The 14,720-nt window shown below is 38.2% G+C and overlaps 1 protein-coding gene across 4 annotated transcripts in view; it reads left to right on the top strand.

Annotated features, from left to right (window-relative positions):
• The window catches only part of APP (amyloid beta precursor protein), a 312,221-nt gene that overhangs the window by 208,944 nt on the left and 88,557 nt on the right, over positions 1–14,720 (top strand). For all 4 annotated transcript variants that reach the window (XM_006035443.3, XM_006035439.3, XM_006035438.3 and 1 more), the window contains one exon: positions 7,520–7,653. In XM_006035443.3, coding sequence (XP_006035505.1) covers positions 7,520–7,653 — 134 coding nt within the window. The remainder of the gene's footprint in view (positions 1–7,519; positions 7,654–14,720) is intronic.

Raw genomic sequence — 14,720 nt, 5'->3', positions numbered from 1 at the left:
GGGCATTATTTAAACTTAAATGTTTTCATGAATGATAGGCTCAGGCTTTAGAAAGTAAAGCTTTTTTAAAGTAAAAATAATTTTCCAAACATGAAGTAATTTTCAAGCCTAGTATATATGATTCTGTGTGTTCTGTCCAAATCAATAGAAGATGCTACAGTAATCTTGATGTTGAATCCTGCTGAGAATTATGAAATATGAGAGAATCTATATCCAGGTGGCATAGTGTTTTAAAACCCTGTGGGAGATAAGGTAATGCAAACAAGAGGAGGAAAACAACTATTAAAAAGGAAAAGTGCATCTCCATGGAGCAATAGATGGGATTCATTTCTCTCTCTAATGTGTAACTTCATTCATTTTAACTATACTTGTAAGCCGCTGCACTTAATCTCATGAACCTTCTAAAATGAAGCATGTACACATGCAAATGACAAGCATAAATTTGAAGTAGGGAGAGATGCAGGTTATTTCAGAATTCCTTGTTTCAGTCAGAAACACTTCATTCATTCATTTATTAATTTATTTGTAAAAGGTGGAAATTATAGTGATTGTCATTTTAACTTAATATGGACAGATTTACCTGATTCCGCTGCACTTATTCTTTTTCCTTCAAAGCAGAGCAACCTTAAAGCATTGAATACAGAGAGGGATGGAAAGGTTTGGTCTAACATCCCCATACATAGCTATAGATCTCTCTTGCCATACTGTAGCTTTCTGTACTACTCACTCACTCCAAGTAACATTTTTTTAACATGCAGCCACAAGACATAATGGCCATTTTTCTAATAGAAGAGATGATAGCCTGGGTATATCTGGATAGTTCTGGTTTGAGTATTTAGATTCTGTCCTCTTTAGACCCCATCTTTACTTTTAAATGGCAATTCAGTGGCCTGAGTACTGGACATTTGTTTGTGATCCTTTAGGGTAATGTTAGGCATAATAACATTTTAGGGGATATTTGTAATGTTATTAACATGAAAAATAGCAGATGACCCAGAACTCAGGCTATGGCAAACAGTGTTTTGTTTCTCCTTTTACAGTGTGTTAATTAAAGGTGCTCTCTAACTTCAGAGGTCAGATCTTTAATTATATCCAAACTTCCTTCTAGTCTGGGTGACTTTTGGCACTGGTGCTACAATTCAGATGCACTTTTTAGGCGAATAAATCGTCCAGCTTCTCTCTCAAAAACTGTTTTCTCCCAAGAAAGCCTACTGTCAAAAAAAAAAAAAAAGAGGAGTATAAATGATAAAATAAATACAATTACTCTAATTTTCATAGTCACCCCCTGAATGCTAAAAACTGGTAAATGAATGGGCGGTAACAACCAGCAGTGGTCTTAATGAGACCATTAGTAGACATCCTTAACTATCAATTATAATATTGGCATCCAGAATAAAATAATATAACTGGAGGATGGGAATTTTGAGCTGTGAATGCATCTTTCAACCCACATGTTACCTGTGATTTTAATAATTTTTCCATAATCCTACTTTTATTTCTTTCAGCTGTCTTACGGGGAAGTCATCCAGTTCACTCTGGATCAAGCTGTCTAATTTTAAACTAAGTAGCTGGACAGCACAAAAATTACTGTCTTGTAAAAATTACTGTAGATTACTGTCTTGTAAAACAGTTAGTCTCACAAACTGGTAATAGCAATATTGAAAACCCATATCTTCCCAAATTATTCCATAAAAATTACTTATACTGGAGATTATGGGAAAAGGTAAGGTAATGAAAGTTTACATTAAATGCTGTAGTTGCCTAAATTTGTATAATTAATAACTGAAAGCTTTGGCTTTAGCCCTATACTGATAATGCAGTTAATATATTGCATTTCAGAAGTAATCAGTTAATTCACAGAATATATTATTCTCGTTATAAAGTACCATTCATTCCAAATAACTTCATAAACACGTTTATTTTTTGAAGTGTCTATGTAGAGAATTCTTACATAATTCTGTTATTTAAGGGATGGGAGGACAGCTACCAGCCTTTTCACATGATACAGAAGTATGTGTGAAAATAGAAATGTTTATGGGCAGAATGATTGAATTTTCCTTTTTTTTTTTTTTTTTTTTTAATAGGAGAGGGGGAAGAAACAGAAAGGATCTCACAGTTTTCTAATCTTCCTTGCTAGATTCCTTAAACTGCAAAATGGAAGGGAAACCATTGACCTTGTTGAGATTTTAATCTGTTTTGTGGGAGTTTAGGATTTTGAAATCAGATGCTTCTGTGCAATGAACTACTTCTCCAAGAACTGACAGAAAAACCGCCATAAATATTGTTTGTGAAAGAGCCCTATAATTAGGAGAAAGTAATGGTAGTAGACTCCCACTCGCTTCCTTTTAGGATTTCTAGTCAATTTTTGCCTCAGTCAAGAGAGAAATATTTAAACTAGCTTTAATTTATTTCCATTGATTTGTTTATGTTCTTTGAAATATTTAAATGGAGGATTCTCACATAATCATTTTGGGGCACCATGAATACAAATATGAAAGAAATTGTCTACTGACCTTTATTTTTTAACAGGCCTGTGTCTCTTAACCCCATTGCTCTTCAGTTGTCTGTTATACTAGATTGATTAATAGTTCAGCCTTTTATTTTAAAATTGTTGTTTTGACACTTATTTCCACTTATTTAAAAACTACTGTGCTTTCACTTCTGAACTCCAACTCAGTTAACCTATATGGCTAACACCTTGTGACAAGAGATGAAAATACCTCTGTGGACATTTTCTCCATCCCATGACAATGCAGGATTGTTCCCTACCCTTAAGTGAAGGCTTTAGTGAATGCAAAAGACCTAAACAGAAGGCTTAATAAAGGGTGAAGAGATGAAGCTCAAAGGGAAAGTTTAGACTGAATAGTTGAAAATCATATTCTTAATAGTAATATTTATTGAAATGTGGAACTATCTTCCACATTTTTTTATTATGGGAGAGATCACATCCACTTTAATTTGCACATTAAGAATACTCTTTACTAATATTCAGTCTCAACTTTTCCTTTGAGTTTTATTCCTGCACCCTTACTTCAGAGAATTTAAATAATTTCCATTACCATTCAGATACTTGCAGCTGGTCATCTCAAGCTGTGCAGCCTTCTAACAAGATATTGCACACATCCATACACAACTTCTGTCAAAGATGCCTAGGTCATTAATATCACTGCTAGGATTCTGCCTTTTCTGAGCAAGTGTAATCACCATGCCAGGCACTGATATTGACTCTAATATCTATGGTAAGTACTACCATGTAGCTTTATCATTTAACAGTCTCCTCTGCGTGCTCTGCACAAATCTTGTGCCCACTCTTTCATAATGCCTCAGGGGTCAGCAACATTTTAGAACAGTGAGCCAGATGCTTACCTCTCAGCTGCTGAAGTGGGTGTCAGGCCAGCTAGGTGCTATGAGTGTATCAGCCATTAGCCTGCTGGGTTCAGAATTGAGGAAGTGAGTCAGGAGTGAAGTAAAGGCAAATTTACTTATAGCTTAGCATACAACAGTTAACAGAAAGGGTAATGCAACAAACAGTAGTACATTAATAAAGCTAATAGTGAATGATAACAACAGATAGAATGACAGAGTTCCCACATGGGGTTGGCAACTTATCCACAGTCCCTCTATGCCAGGTGCACGCCAAGGTGTTCCAGCGAAGTCAGGCGTCCCCAGTCAACGCTGTCCGAGGGGCCACCGGGAAGGACCCTTGGTCAGGATCCAGTTCTCACTCACACTGGGAGTCTGAGGTCCAGGCTTGGTACAGCAATGGTCCTTCTGTCACGTCCTTCTAACTGGTCACTTGACATACACGTTCCTTTTTGCTTTATTTTATGCTAATCTGTTGACTTTAGAGTCACTCACAATCTTGCCCTATAGCTGTTACCCTATGGGATCAAAAGGTGTTAGAAATTATCATGAAAGGCTACCACCCAAACTCGGGTTCACCCAATAAGCAAATTACACCACATTACTTTGAGGTTTGAAATTAGCATTACCTGCCCGAGCTCAACCCCTTGGTTTTTTATTCCTTGGATTCCTAGGAATGTGCTAATTATATTAGGTGGTCAGATCTTGTTATGGCTGACCTTTAAAAAAAAACCTGTTAGATCTGCTAATCTTGTAGGTTGCTTATTTTTGGGGCCCGTGATTAGTGCAAACAGTTAGATTCAACACTGGTTAAATTGTGACAGACAAATTCCACTTGCAGGTTCCAAACTTGCAAGCTTTGCATTAGCTAATCTTAACCGCTAAACAATTGCCTGGATGTCTCCAAGAGTATATATTTATTGCTCATGATAGTAACCCCTCTAGTTCTGGCCACCACATGTGGGCTGCTGGTCCAGTTCCCTCCCTGCTCTGTACCCCCATTCACTTACTGGTGCCATGGTAAACCCCAGTTGGAAACAGCAAATTTGGTAGTTAAGGCACAAAGTAGGAGGCTTCAAGTCACTGCTTTAATATGGCGTGTGACAAACCCATCTCCCCACTATGCTCCTGTTTGCTTCAAGGAACAGACCATGATTGCCCTAAGATAACTCCTTAACTCAGCAAGCCCCAGTTTCCCTGCCCTTATACCAGAACTTGCAGTTCTAGCAAAGGAATCTCAACCAGATCAAGGTGCCCAACACCCCTTTTGGGTTGAGAAGAAATTATAAGTCCCCCTCTTCATAAAAAGAATAAGCCTGGAATATCACTCGCCCAAAAATCACTCCTTCCACAGGCAATCAATAAGAAGACAAACAACAAAAGGATTTATTACATTGGATAATAAACCTTGTAAATACACAGTGCTCAATACACATTTTATAATAATAAACAGCATGAACATCCATCATTCATAGTTCTATTCATAATTATAAATTAATGTTTAATGGTGGGGAAACTGGAGAGTGAACTCATGGGAAAAAAGAAAAAAATGGAAGGCAAGAACTCATGAAATTTATTCATTAGGGGTTGCTGGGCAAGCCACTAAACCCCACTGTATGCCAGTGTCTTCATCAGCAGAATAACATTAACTGCTTACCTATCTCACAGGGGCTGTTATAAGGGCTGTTGTTTAAAAGTAGTATGTATATATGTACAAAAATGTGAGTAACATATATATGGGCTACACTTCTATATATATTGATCGACAATTGGGTGAATATATGTAGGTGACTGAAGTATGGAGTTATAGTTACCTTCCATCATAATTATCTCTGTAATCCACAAAGAGGAAATTACATTCTTACATTTCCTGACTTTTTTGCCATTTTAGTTTTGCAAAGTTAATGTTGCATTTTCAGTGGTAATTTAGCTAGGCAGTGACAGCTTAAAATAAAATAATGAAAATAAATGGTCTGTGCTTAAAATTTGCTTCAGTCAGGCTTTTCAAGCTATGTATAAACGTATAAGAGAAGGGTTATATTTTTTACAACTGCTATTGGTTGTCTAAAGGCTCAGTTGGGTTGATTTGGTTTTATTTGTTAAGAATGTACCTTTGTAATAGTTTTTTTATTTTTAATGAAAGCTTAAAATTTGCTTAATATTGTAGATTGCAGTAAAAATTAACCCCCCCCCCCCAACCACCTATAGAACAACTCTTAAGAATTGCAGAATAAATGATGGTTTGTGGTGCCTGTGCTTTTCTTTTGTTTGGGTTTTGTGGGATTGGTTACTTTAGGAGAAAAGAAAAGACTTCAAGGTTTTTGGTATAGACACAAATTATGACACGCATTGTTTTACCAACTGCAAGAGTCATGTAAGCCTTCTTTGAAGAATGTGCAGTGATATCTTAAATGAGATGGGGCTTAATTAGTTTAATTAAAGAAGTAGCTGTTGTTCCTGATCTTGCTGTTGATACTCCTATGGCTATAAACAGACATTGCCAAATGAAAAGGTTCTGTGGCACACAGGATCAGACCCCTGAAGTCCCAGCAGTGCCTGCCTGGCATGGCTAGAGAGCTAGGCTGCCCATACTCTCCTACCTTTAAACAAATAGACATCCACTGCAAAATAGTGACACAGTTTAATACTGCCTTTGTCATAGCCTGTGACAAAGGGCATGGACATTTGTTTTGTGTCACCATAAAAATGTTTATGATGGCACAAAGGCAACATCTATTTGCAGCCTACAGCAGTTGTATTTTTACCATATAGTAAAGCTATTATTGCATGTTACAGAATACATTTTAAAAATTGCAAACCTTTTTTTGAATTAACATTTTTGTTGGGTCCTTAACATTTAATTCAGATGGGTCCCTCAACTATGAATACACTCATGTTTTGTTTTATTTACGAGTCAATAAGCATTCCCACTGAAGTCAATATAATCGCTTGTGTGAATAAACTTCGGTAACATTTTGTGGGTGTGAGGTCAAGCGGGTGTATCTGTTTGTTTGTTTTCTCCCCTGTAATTCAAAATCAGAAGGAAAAGCTGTTGAGTTACCAGAATCACATGCTCAGTCTTGAGATTTTAGAGGAATAACTGGCAGTTAAACACTTGAATTCAAACTCATAGGAAGAAGAAGAGGAAGTAAAGTTTTTCTGAATGTATGTGCCATGGACAGGTTCTGTCACTAGCATTTTAAAATTACTTTGCAGCAGCAGAACAAAATCACGCAACAGATATGAGACTAATTGTAACAAAACATTTAGGGAGAATGCAGTTGAAATGGACTGAGTGCTTACTCTTAGAACTTTTCTTTTTACATAAAAACAGAAGAAAAACTTTCCATTAAATCTCTTGTACAAAAATGTGTTCTGTATTATCTACCAGTTGATCGTAGTTGCTATATAATAACAGAATTCTTATCCACTCGGCTTAAATTACCCAAAATACAAACTTTCTCCTTTCCCTGATGTCATATAGATAGCTTGATTAACTACTAGGAGTGCCTAACAATCAAGCTATTCTTGCTTAATCTCAAATGTCTTGATCAGCCTTTTGATCAGCAGTCTTTTTTTTTTTTTTATCCAAGTTACAGCAAAGAAGGCTTACAAAACACACCTTCGTGAGAATGATGTGTCACTGAGCTTAGGGTTTGAAATGGCATTTCTTTGGACTACAGGAATGGTTGTGGTTTACATGGTCTCTGTAGTGTTTTTGTGTTGCTGCGCCTGTTTGTGTTATCTCACCTTTACAAACAAATGACTAAATAAAGCATGTGGTTTTGAAAAACGTCTGCTGTTTTTCTGTATCATAGGCAGCGCCAAATGTGTTTACTGTTGCATGTTCCCTTTGCCAATGGTTCATAATCTGTTCAAGTAACATTGTACTGATGATTTGAGTTTTTCCCAAGTTATAAAAAAGGTGAGATCTTTCTCGTATGTCACCATTTTTCTTTTATATACACACACATGCACATATGCACATGTAATTTATGCAGCTAACCTCTTGACTTCTGTTACTTGAATGGCTTTTTTTTCTACTCGAGTGAAACATAGCTGTTTGCTCTTATGTGCAACTAAATTACATTTATATATATTAAACTGGAAATTGTGCTTTTTTCCGCCTTTTCTCCTGTAAACCCCTCTGCCCCAGTACCCACCACAGCTGCCAGCACTCCTGATGCTGTTGACAAGTACTTGGAGACACCTGGTGATGAGAATGAACATGCCCATTTCCAGAAAGCCAAAGAGAGGCTTGAAGCCAAGCACCGTGAACGCATGTCTCAGGTATGCCTTATTCTTTATTCATAACTGTGGCTGATTTCTTGCCAGATTCATGGATTCTTTGACTTCCTGTATTTCTCATAGCTTTCTCTTGCTGTTTTGCTAAGTTGTAATAGGACCCATCTGTTGCCTTTCTGACTGTCTGCAGGAGGGAAGAAGTTCAAATGACTAAAATACAAATTCATGGACAAGATTCTGTGTGTAGGAATGGATCACATATATATGTCTTGAGAATGATTTGCAATTTCTTATCTGTGGTGAAAGGAAAACATTCTTTGAGAAATAGTACTACTGTTTGTTAGTGAGAATATATGTTTGGCTGTGTTGAATGATTCTTCAGTTTAAATTGGTAACTGACTTAATTTGTACATAGTTATTTATTTTTATTATTGCAGCCTTGAGGATACCTCTAATTCTGAAGACTTGTTTATTTCCTTTAGATACATGTGGGTACAATACTATTTACTTTTTTAAAATGAGCTTGTATGTGTGCACATGTGAAACATATCTAAAGCCAGAGAAAAGAAGAAAATGTTGTGAGCTAAATGTTAAATGATAATATTTCCTTAACTAGACAGAATCACGTGTGCTGAAGCTATATATGCTAAGTTATCCGTTCAGGTAATCATGTTGTATGTTTACCATAAATATCTTAAAAACAGGTTTTGTAATGGAAATGCCAATAGAAATTCTGCTACCTGTGCTCTAATAAATAACACAATGAAAAACAATATTAAAAAAGAAAAAAAGTATAAAGGGATATTAGTAATACATATTAGGTGTCAAAACATTGACTCCAGAAAGCTAATCTGATATAATTTGAAGGCACTGTGTATACTATCAGTTTTTCACAGGAATTTTTCATTATAGTTTATCCTCTGCTGCATTTGCAGCATAGGATTTGTTGGAATTTTTTTCCATAACTCATCTTTTTGTTCATACTGTTCTGTATACCTTATGTTTTCCTGTACAATACAGATTTGTTAACCTTCAAGAGTCACATTTTCAAACCCATGAAGATTGATTGGATTTGAAATCAGCAAAAAAGGTTCACCATGTGTTAAGCCCCATAATTATCCGAGCACTTTAAAGATATATAAGAAAGGTCATTGATGGCTGAAGCTTATGTTCACACACAGGAAATATGAAAATAAAGCAGAATGTCAGTGGGGTGTTTTTCTGGCCTACTGACCTGTACTTCAGTGGCTACATAACATAGAGATTATCACTTCCAAATAAAGGAAAAGGTTATGAAATAATCCCACTGAAATCATTAAAGCACTGATTACCTTTGCCTTTCAGAAAAATTACCAGTTTCATTAAAATTACCTCCGTGGCCTAGCTGATAGCAGTTCAAATTGCGTATTGGACTAATGCATAAGAGATCCCATTCAAAACTAACCTGAGGGCTTTGTCTTTGATCAGTGAGGACCTGTGCAGTGTCCCTGTGAGATAAGGAAAGGTAAAGAGGAAAGTATGCCCTGGACTCCTACAGTGAGGGTAATTAGTCTCAGTTAAAATTCTCAGTCCATTAGAAATGATCTCTTGGTATGGCTGCAGCGATGTGCTTTGGGGAAAAGAGTTAGGATTCTAATGGAGAAAAATAATGTTGACTTAAGTTCCTCCTCTAAGGCCCCAGTCATGCAAATGATCTATGAGGGCATACTTAAATCTGACTATTTGGAGACTCACTGAGTATCAGGGTTTCCAGCCCTATAATTTGGTATTTTTACTTACAATCTACAAGCTTTTTACTGACTACCAAACTTTTTTACTGCCATTTTTTTTTACTGAGACTCAGATTGCCCAGGGCCACAAAGCCCTGCCTACCTTTGAAACAAACAGCTGTTACAGGGAGCCAATGGCCAACAGGGTGCAGCAGCAGGGCAGTGGTGGGGGGAGATTGGGGACTGGCTATAGAGGCTCCTGTAAGCCACAAAACCATGAAATCTCTCTGCAGGGCACTGACCTGTGCTCTTGTTCCAACATGAGATAGCACTGCTCTGTTCTGGTTGTCCATCACTGCTGAAGGTTGCATTCAGCCTCATTCTGACAATGGAACTGCAATCAAGCTTATGGTTTCTTAATTTTTTTACAGGCAGCTCAGTTTTTTTTATGGACTTTACAGATGATAAGGACTGTCCATAAATTTATGGACATTGGAAAACGCTGCAAAATACATAGTAAGGCTACTTTTGGGGATCTGCCCATATACAGCAGGTTGTAGAATCAAGGCATAAGCAAACATCTTTGTTGGAATATACTCACTTCTGCATTTGGGTATAGCAGTGACTCCACAAATGGGCAGTTGCACAGAAAATAGAACACATTTCTTTACAATGCATTTTAATATAGACTATCACAATGGAGAGAATGTGTCGGCATTTATTAAGTGGTCAGCTGTAAACAGTACCCTAAAGTTCTGCATATCCAAGGAAAACTGCTTTGAAAATAAATGAGATGATATAAGGAGACAAGATTTTTTTTTATTATTCCTTATAATTTGGGCTTATTCTTTACAGTTGCTGTTAAAATCTTTGTATGATCTTTAATCGTTTGACTTAACCTTTAAGAATGGTATCTGCATAAACTATGTGAAAGGTTGAAAATTTCATGTAGGTGTAATCACCCAGAAAGCATTACAAAGAGAGCATACATAATTAAATAAGAATTATGATACTTGGACCATAGATTAAGTGGGAAAACAATAAGAAGTTGCAGCTCCAAAAAACTTGTTTACAACCACTTGGTTGTTTGTTTATTTTTAACAGACATTTCTGGCAGCTTCATAATCTAGGTGAAATTGCAATAACCTTTGGGAAACTTTTTAAAAGAACATTGGGATACTAAAAGCTTTTTTTTTAAAATGTGTTTAATCACTTGTATTGCGTAATTTTCTTGCCATCTAATTTTTTTCCAAAAGAATGTGGTAGCTGAGAAACTGATATGCCAGATACTGGATTTACTTGCGTATCAGATGCACTTTTCCCCCTCCCAAAATTAGCCCTCCAAAATTGGGAATGCATCTCTTAATCGGGAAGACTGCCTTTTCTTCATTGCAGAAGACGCGGGGAAGAATAGAAGTATGCAGACACTGTGCTCTAATGACTGCCTCTTCTGACCACAGGAAACAGAATACTTCAGTGTCCTGTGTTAACCCTCTGCACTTGCTGTTGTATGAGAAATGAAGCAGCAAGTGAACTGCTGCCTGCAGTCTGTGCAGTCTTGATGAGGCTCATGATATAGAAACACCACATTATTTATAGGAATTTGTAAGAAGAACTATTTACAGTAAAGTCTTGCTTCTGCCCTTACAAGGTGTTAAAGAGGACGGGTCTGAGCACTGATCCCTGAGGGACACCACTGGAGATGACCCTCCAGGATGAGGCCATCCCATCAATTACAACTCTCTCAGAGGCCAATCCCAGATAGTTGTAATTGATGGGATGGCCTCATCCTGGAGGGTCATCTCCAGTGATGTCCCCCAGGGATCAGTGCTTGGGCCTGTGCTCTTTAACATCTTTATCAATGACTTGGATGAGGGGTGGAAAGTGCAGTGCAATGAGTAAGTTTGCAGATGACGCCAAGCTGTGGGGAAATGCGGGCACATCTGAGGATAGGGTAAGGATCTAGGATGACCTTAGACTGGTCCTATTGGCTGAACACAATCGGATGAGGTTCAGTAGGGACAAGTGCCAGGTCCTCCATCTCGGTAGGAAGAACCTTTACCATGACTATATGATGGGTGGTGGTCCACTGGCTGGCACTGCATCTGAAAGAGTCCTGGGGGTGACAGTAGACCAGAAGATGAATATGAGCCTACAGTGCAATGAAACTGCCCACAGGGCAAATAGAACTGTGGCATGCATCAGCCTGTGTGTTGCCAGTAAATCAAAGGAGGTGCTTCTCTCCCTCTATTTGGCATTGGTAAGGCCGCAGCAGGAGTACTGTGTCCAGTTCTGGGCACCACACTTCAGGAAGGATGGGAATAAGCTCAAAAGGGTACAGAGAAGGGCTGCACATATGGTTAGGGGCCAGGAGGATAGGCCCTATGGGGAAAGACTCTGGGAACTGGGTTTGTTTAGTCTGAGTCAGAGAAGACTGAGAGGTGACTTGATAGCCACCTACAAGTATATCAAGTGTAAACACCAAGATCTAGGGGAGCAACTCTTCAGAAAGGCACCCCCTGGGAGGACAAGGACCAATGGGCACAAGCTAATTGAGGAAAAATTTAGGATAGGCATAAGGAAAAACTTATTTTCTGTAAGGGTATCTACAATCTGGAACACTCTCAGAGCAGAGGTGGTGCAGTTGCCATCCTTGGAGGTGTTCAGGAGGAGTCTGGACAAGCACCTCGTTGAGCTTGTAGAAGCCCAATAACCTCCTGCCCATGGCAGGGGACTGGACTTGGTCTTGCAGGTCCCTTCCGGTTCTTTGATTCTATAATTCTAAGGGTCTGAGGCCTGGCCTTCTGTGCTGGCCTGCCACACCAGGAAGTTCCTGCTGCCTTACCTGGACAGTCTCCTGAGATGCTACATTTCCTTGATGCAGTATGTTTCCAGGAGGATTTACTCCGTCACACATGACTCTGGAAAAATCTTTTTTTCTAAATTCTGCATGTCTTTTGGGAACATATGATGTGCAGTAGAATACAATTTGATATGATAAAAAGATACATTTTTTTCCTCAGCAACATGCAGAACTTGCATCTATGTTTTACAACTTATCCCCAGCAGGCAGGGTGAATAAAAACCAATTTTTTAAAATTATTTTAAGCAGATTTTTTGAATTTAAATTAAGAAAACATCTTGAAACTTACCACAACATATTAAAATAATGTAAGTGAAATAATTTTTAAGCAGTACTAAAGTTTTAAAGACAATCAAATCACTAAACTGATGGAAATCGGTGACTAAACTCTGGGAACCAAAGCATGTTGAATAGTTAACCCAACTTTTGACAACAGTAGCCTTTTCGGCAGCTGCAGAAAAGGAGACTAGTGTCTTCATTGCAGTTTGCTCTGCCAATTTAGCAGAGCTTATTGACCAGTTCTTTAGCTCAATGACAAACTTTAATTGTAGAAGTGGAGTTTAGGAGCAAAGCAGGAAGTTTTGCTTCCAATATATGAATAAAAACAAGGTGTAAAAGAACAAGATCAACTAGTTCTTTAGTCTTAAAGGATGTCTGACTTCTGACGTGCTGGTTTCCACACTTCACTGGGAAAAGAGAAAGAGAGAGAAATCAAACCCCCTCTGGGCAAGGAGAGTCTAGAACCTGTCTCTCCAGATTCCTGAGCAAGTGCTCTAACCACTGAGCTCAATAACAAAAATATGGGAGGTCCTCCTCCAGAATCTACATGGCCAGTATATCGCACTATTTGGGTATGCTTACACAGCCACGGTGTAAAACCAGGGCCAAAGACATCCAGGTAGATGTCTAGAAAACTGCCATTTAGGTGTACAAAGGTAGCTTAATTCTGCACTTATTCTTTGCTTTGAGGGCATACTAGTGTGTTTTCCCTTTTTACATTGTTTAAGGCTGCTTTCTGTTCTGCAAGAAAGATCAGACACTATTAGATGTCCCAAGCCAGGTACAGACATTATGCTTTTACCAGTATAAGTGATTGGAAACAAGTCTATACCCATAACAGAACAAAAGTTCAACACACACAGACTGGTTTAGAAATGATGGAAAGCAGTCTAAGATTTGCCTCTCCCCCTTCCCTCCTCCACCAAAGGGGAACAGAATGTGTGTTCTGTTCGCTACCAATCTGAACTATACCACTTACAGAAAATGGTGCAACTTAGATTCCACATCAAGTTTTTTGCGTGTCTGTACCTAGCCCCAGTGTCCAGGGAAGTGATACCCATGAGCTATGTGATTCAAGTGTGCCTTTGCTAGTCTTCTGGGGCAGTGTGGAAACCTGTCTTCTATTAGTCTTTCACTAGTATATTGCTAGGGTAGGCAATCCTAGCAGCAGGGGAGGGAAGACAGAGAGCAAATATGGGCCTCAAACCAATGTCTTGCACTTGAAAAATAGGTGATTTATGGTGCCACTGTCCAGATAGCATGGTCTGGTAGGGCCGCTATACACACAGAATGATAGTTGTACTTTATCCTTTATCATATCCCTGAGTTGTTGCCTTCTGCACCCAGATTCTGGAGGGACCATTTTCCTCTCTGTAACTACTTAGTGCTTTATCCTTATCACCAGTATCTCTCTGGTGACAGAGCCAGGATTCTTTGCAGGTTTTTTAGATTATTCTATTCTATTCTATTCTATTCTATTAGTAGCAGAGAAGAAGAAAACTTCATGACCTAAAATGGCAGCCCTTTGGTAGGCATGCATCTTGGTGTCAAAATTTCAATATTTTTAATCAAACTTTTCCTCAGATAGGTGTCTGTCCAGGCAGGATTGCAAATTCACCTGAAATGCGTCACATAAATACTTCCTGTGTACTCCATGCATTACTATATACATAACCAAAGTAAATTATATGGGTTTCAATATAATGGGATTTTTGTGATTATTATTTGTCTTAATAATGAATGACATTTTTGTTACTCCCTCTTCCCTCTTACCCCTCCTGCCAAAGGAGTATGTCTCATGCAGCATGTCCTGAATTCTGAGGACTATTTGACTTTGAAATGTCTTGCCTCCTAAATCTCAACCTAGAAGTTGTCATTTTCTCTGCATGAAACAGCCAAGTCTTTGAAGTGCCATAAATCTGTGTGGCCTTGATAGCTTTGTGCTTTCAATGAAGGAGAATAGCTTTATAAGCGCATACAGGACAACTTCATGGTCCTGAGGCAGCCTTTTTTCTGCAAATGCATATCTTCAGAATTATTTTTCTTGTTGTTGTCATTTGTTTTCCCACAGATGCTGAGGCTTTTTTTTTTGTTGAACAGTCATAATTTCTCTAAACCTGTGACCACCTTAAAAAGATAGGGGTTTTGTCTGGCTGGTAGTGTTGATGCATACGCATAGCTGCAGGTGTAACAGCTGAAGTTTTTTTTGATCGGTCTGTGTAAAGAGAGGCTTTTGTCACTGCAGATTTTCCTGGTTGTAA

The sequence above is a fragment of the Alligator sinensis genome, unplaced genomic scaffold (genome assembly GCF_000455745.1).
Source record: "Alligator sinensis unplaced genomic scaffold, ASM45574v1 scaffold1151_1, whole genome shotgun sequence".
NCBI classification, from domain to species: domain Eukaryota; kingdom Metazoa; phylum Chordata; order Crocodylia; family Alligatoridae; genus Alligator; species Alligator sinensis.
Note: the sequence above shows the minus strand (reverse complement) of the source record. Positions and strands in the feature narration are given on the sequence as shown.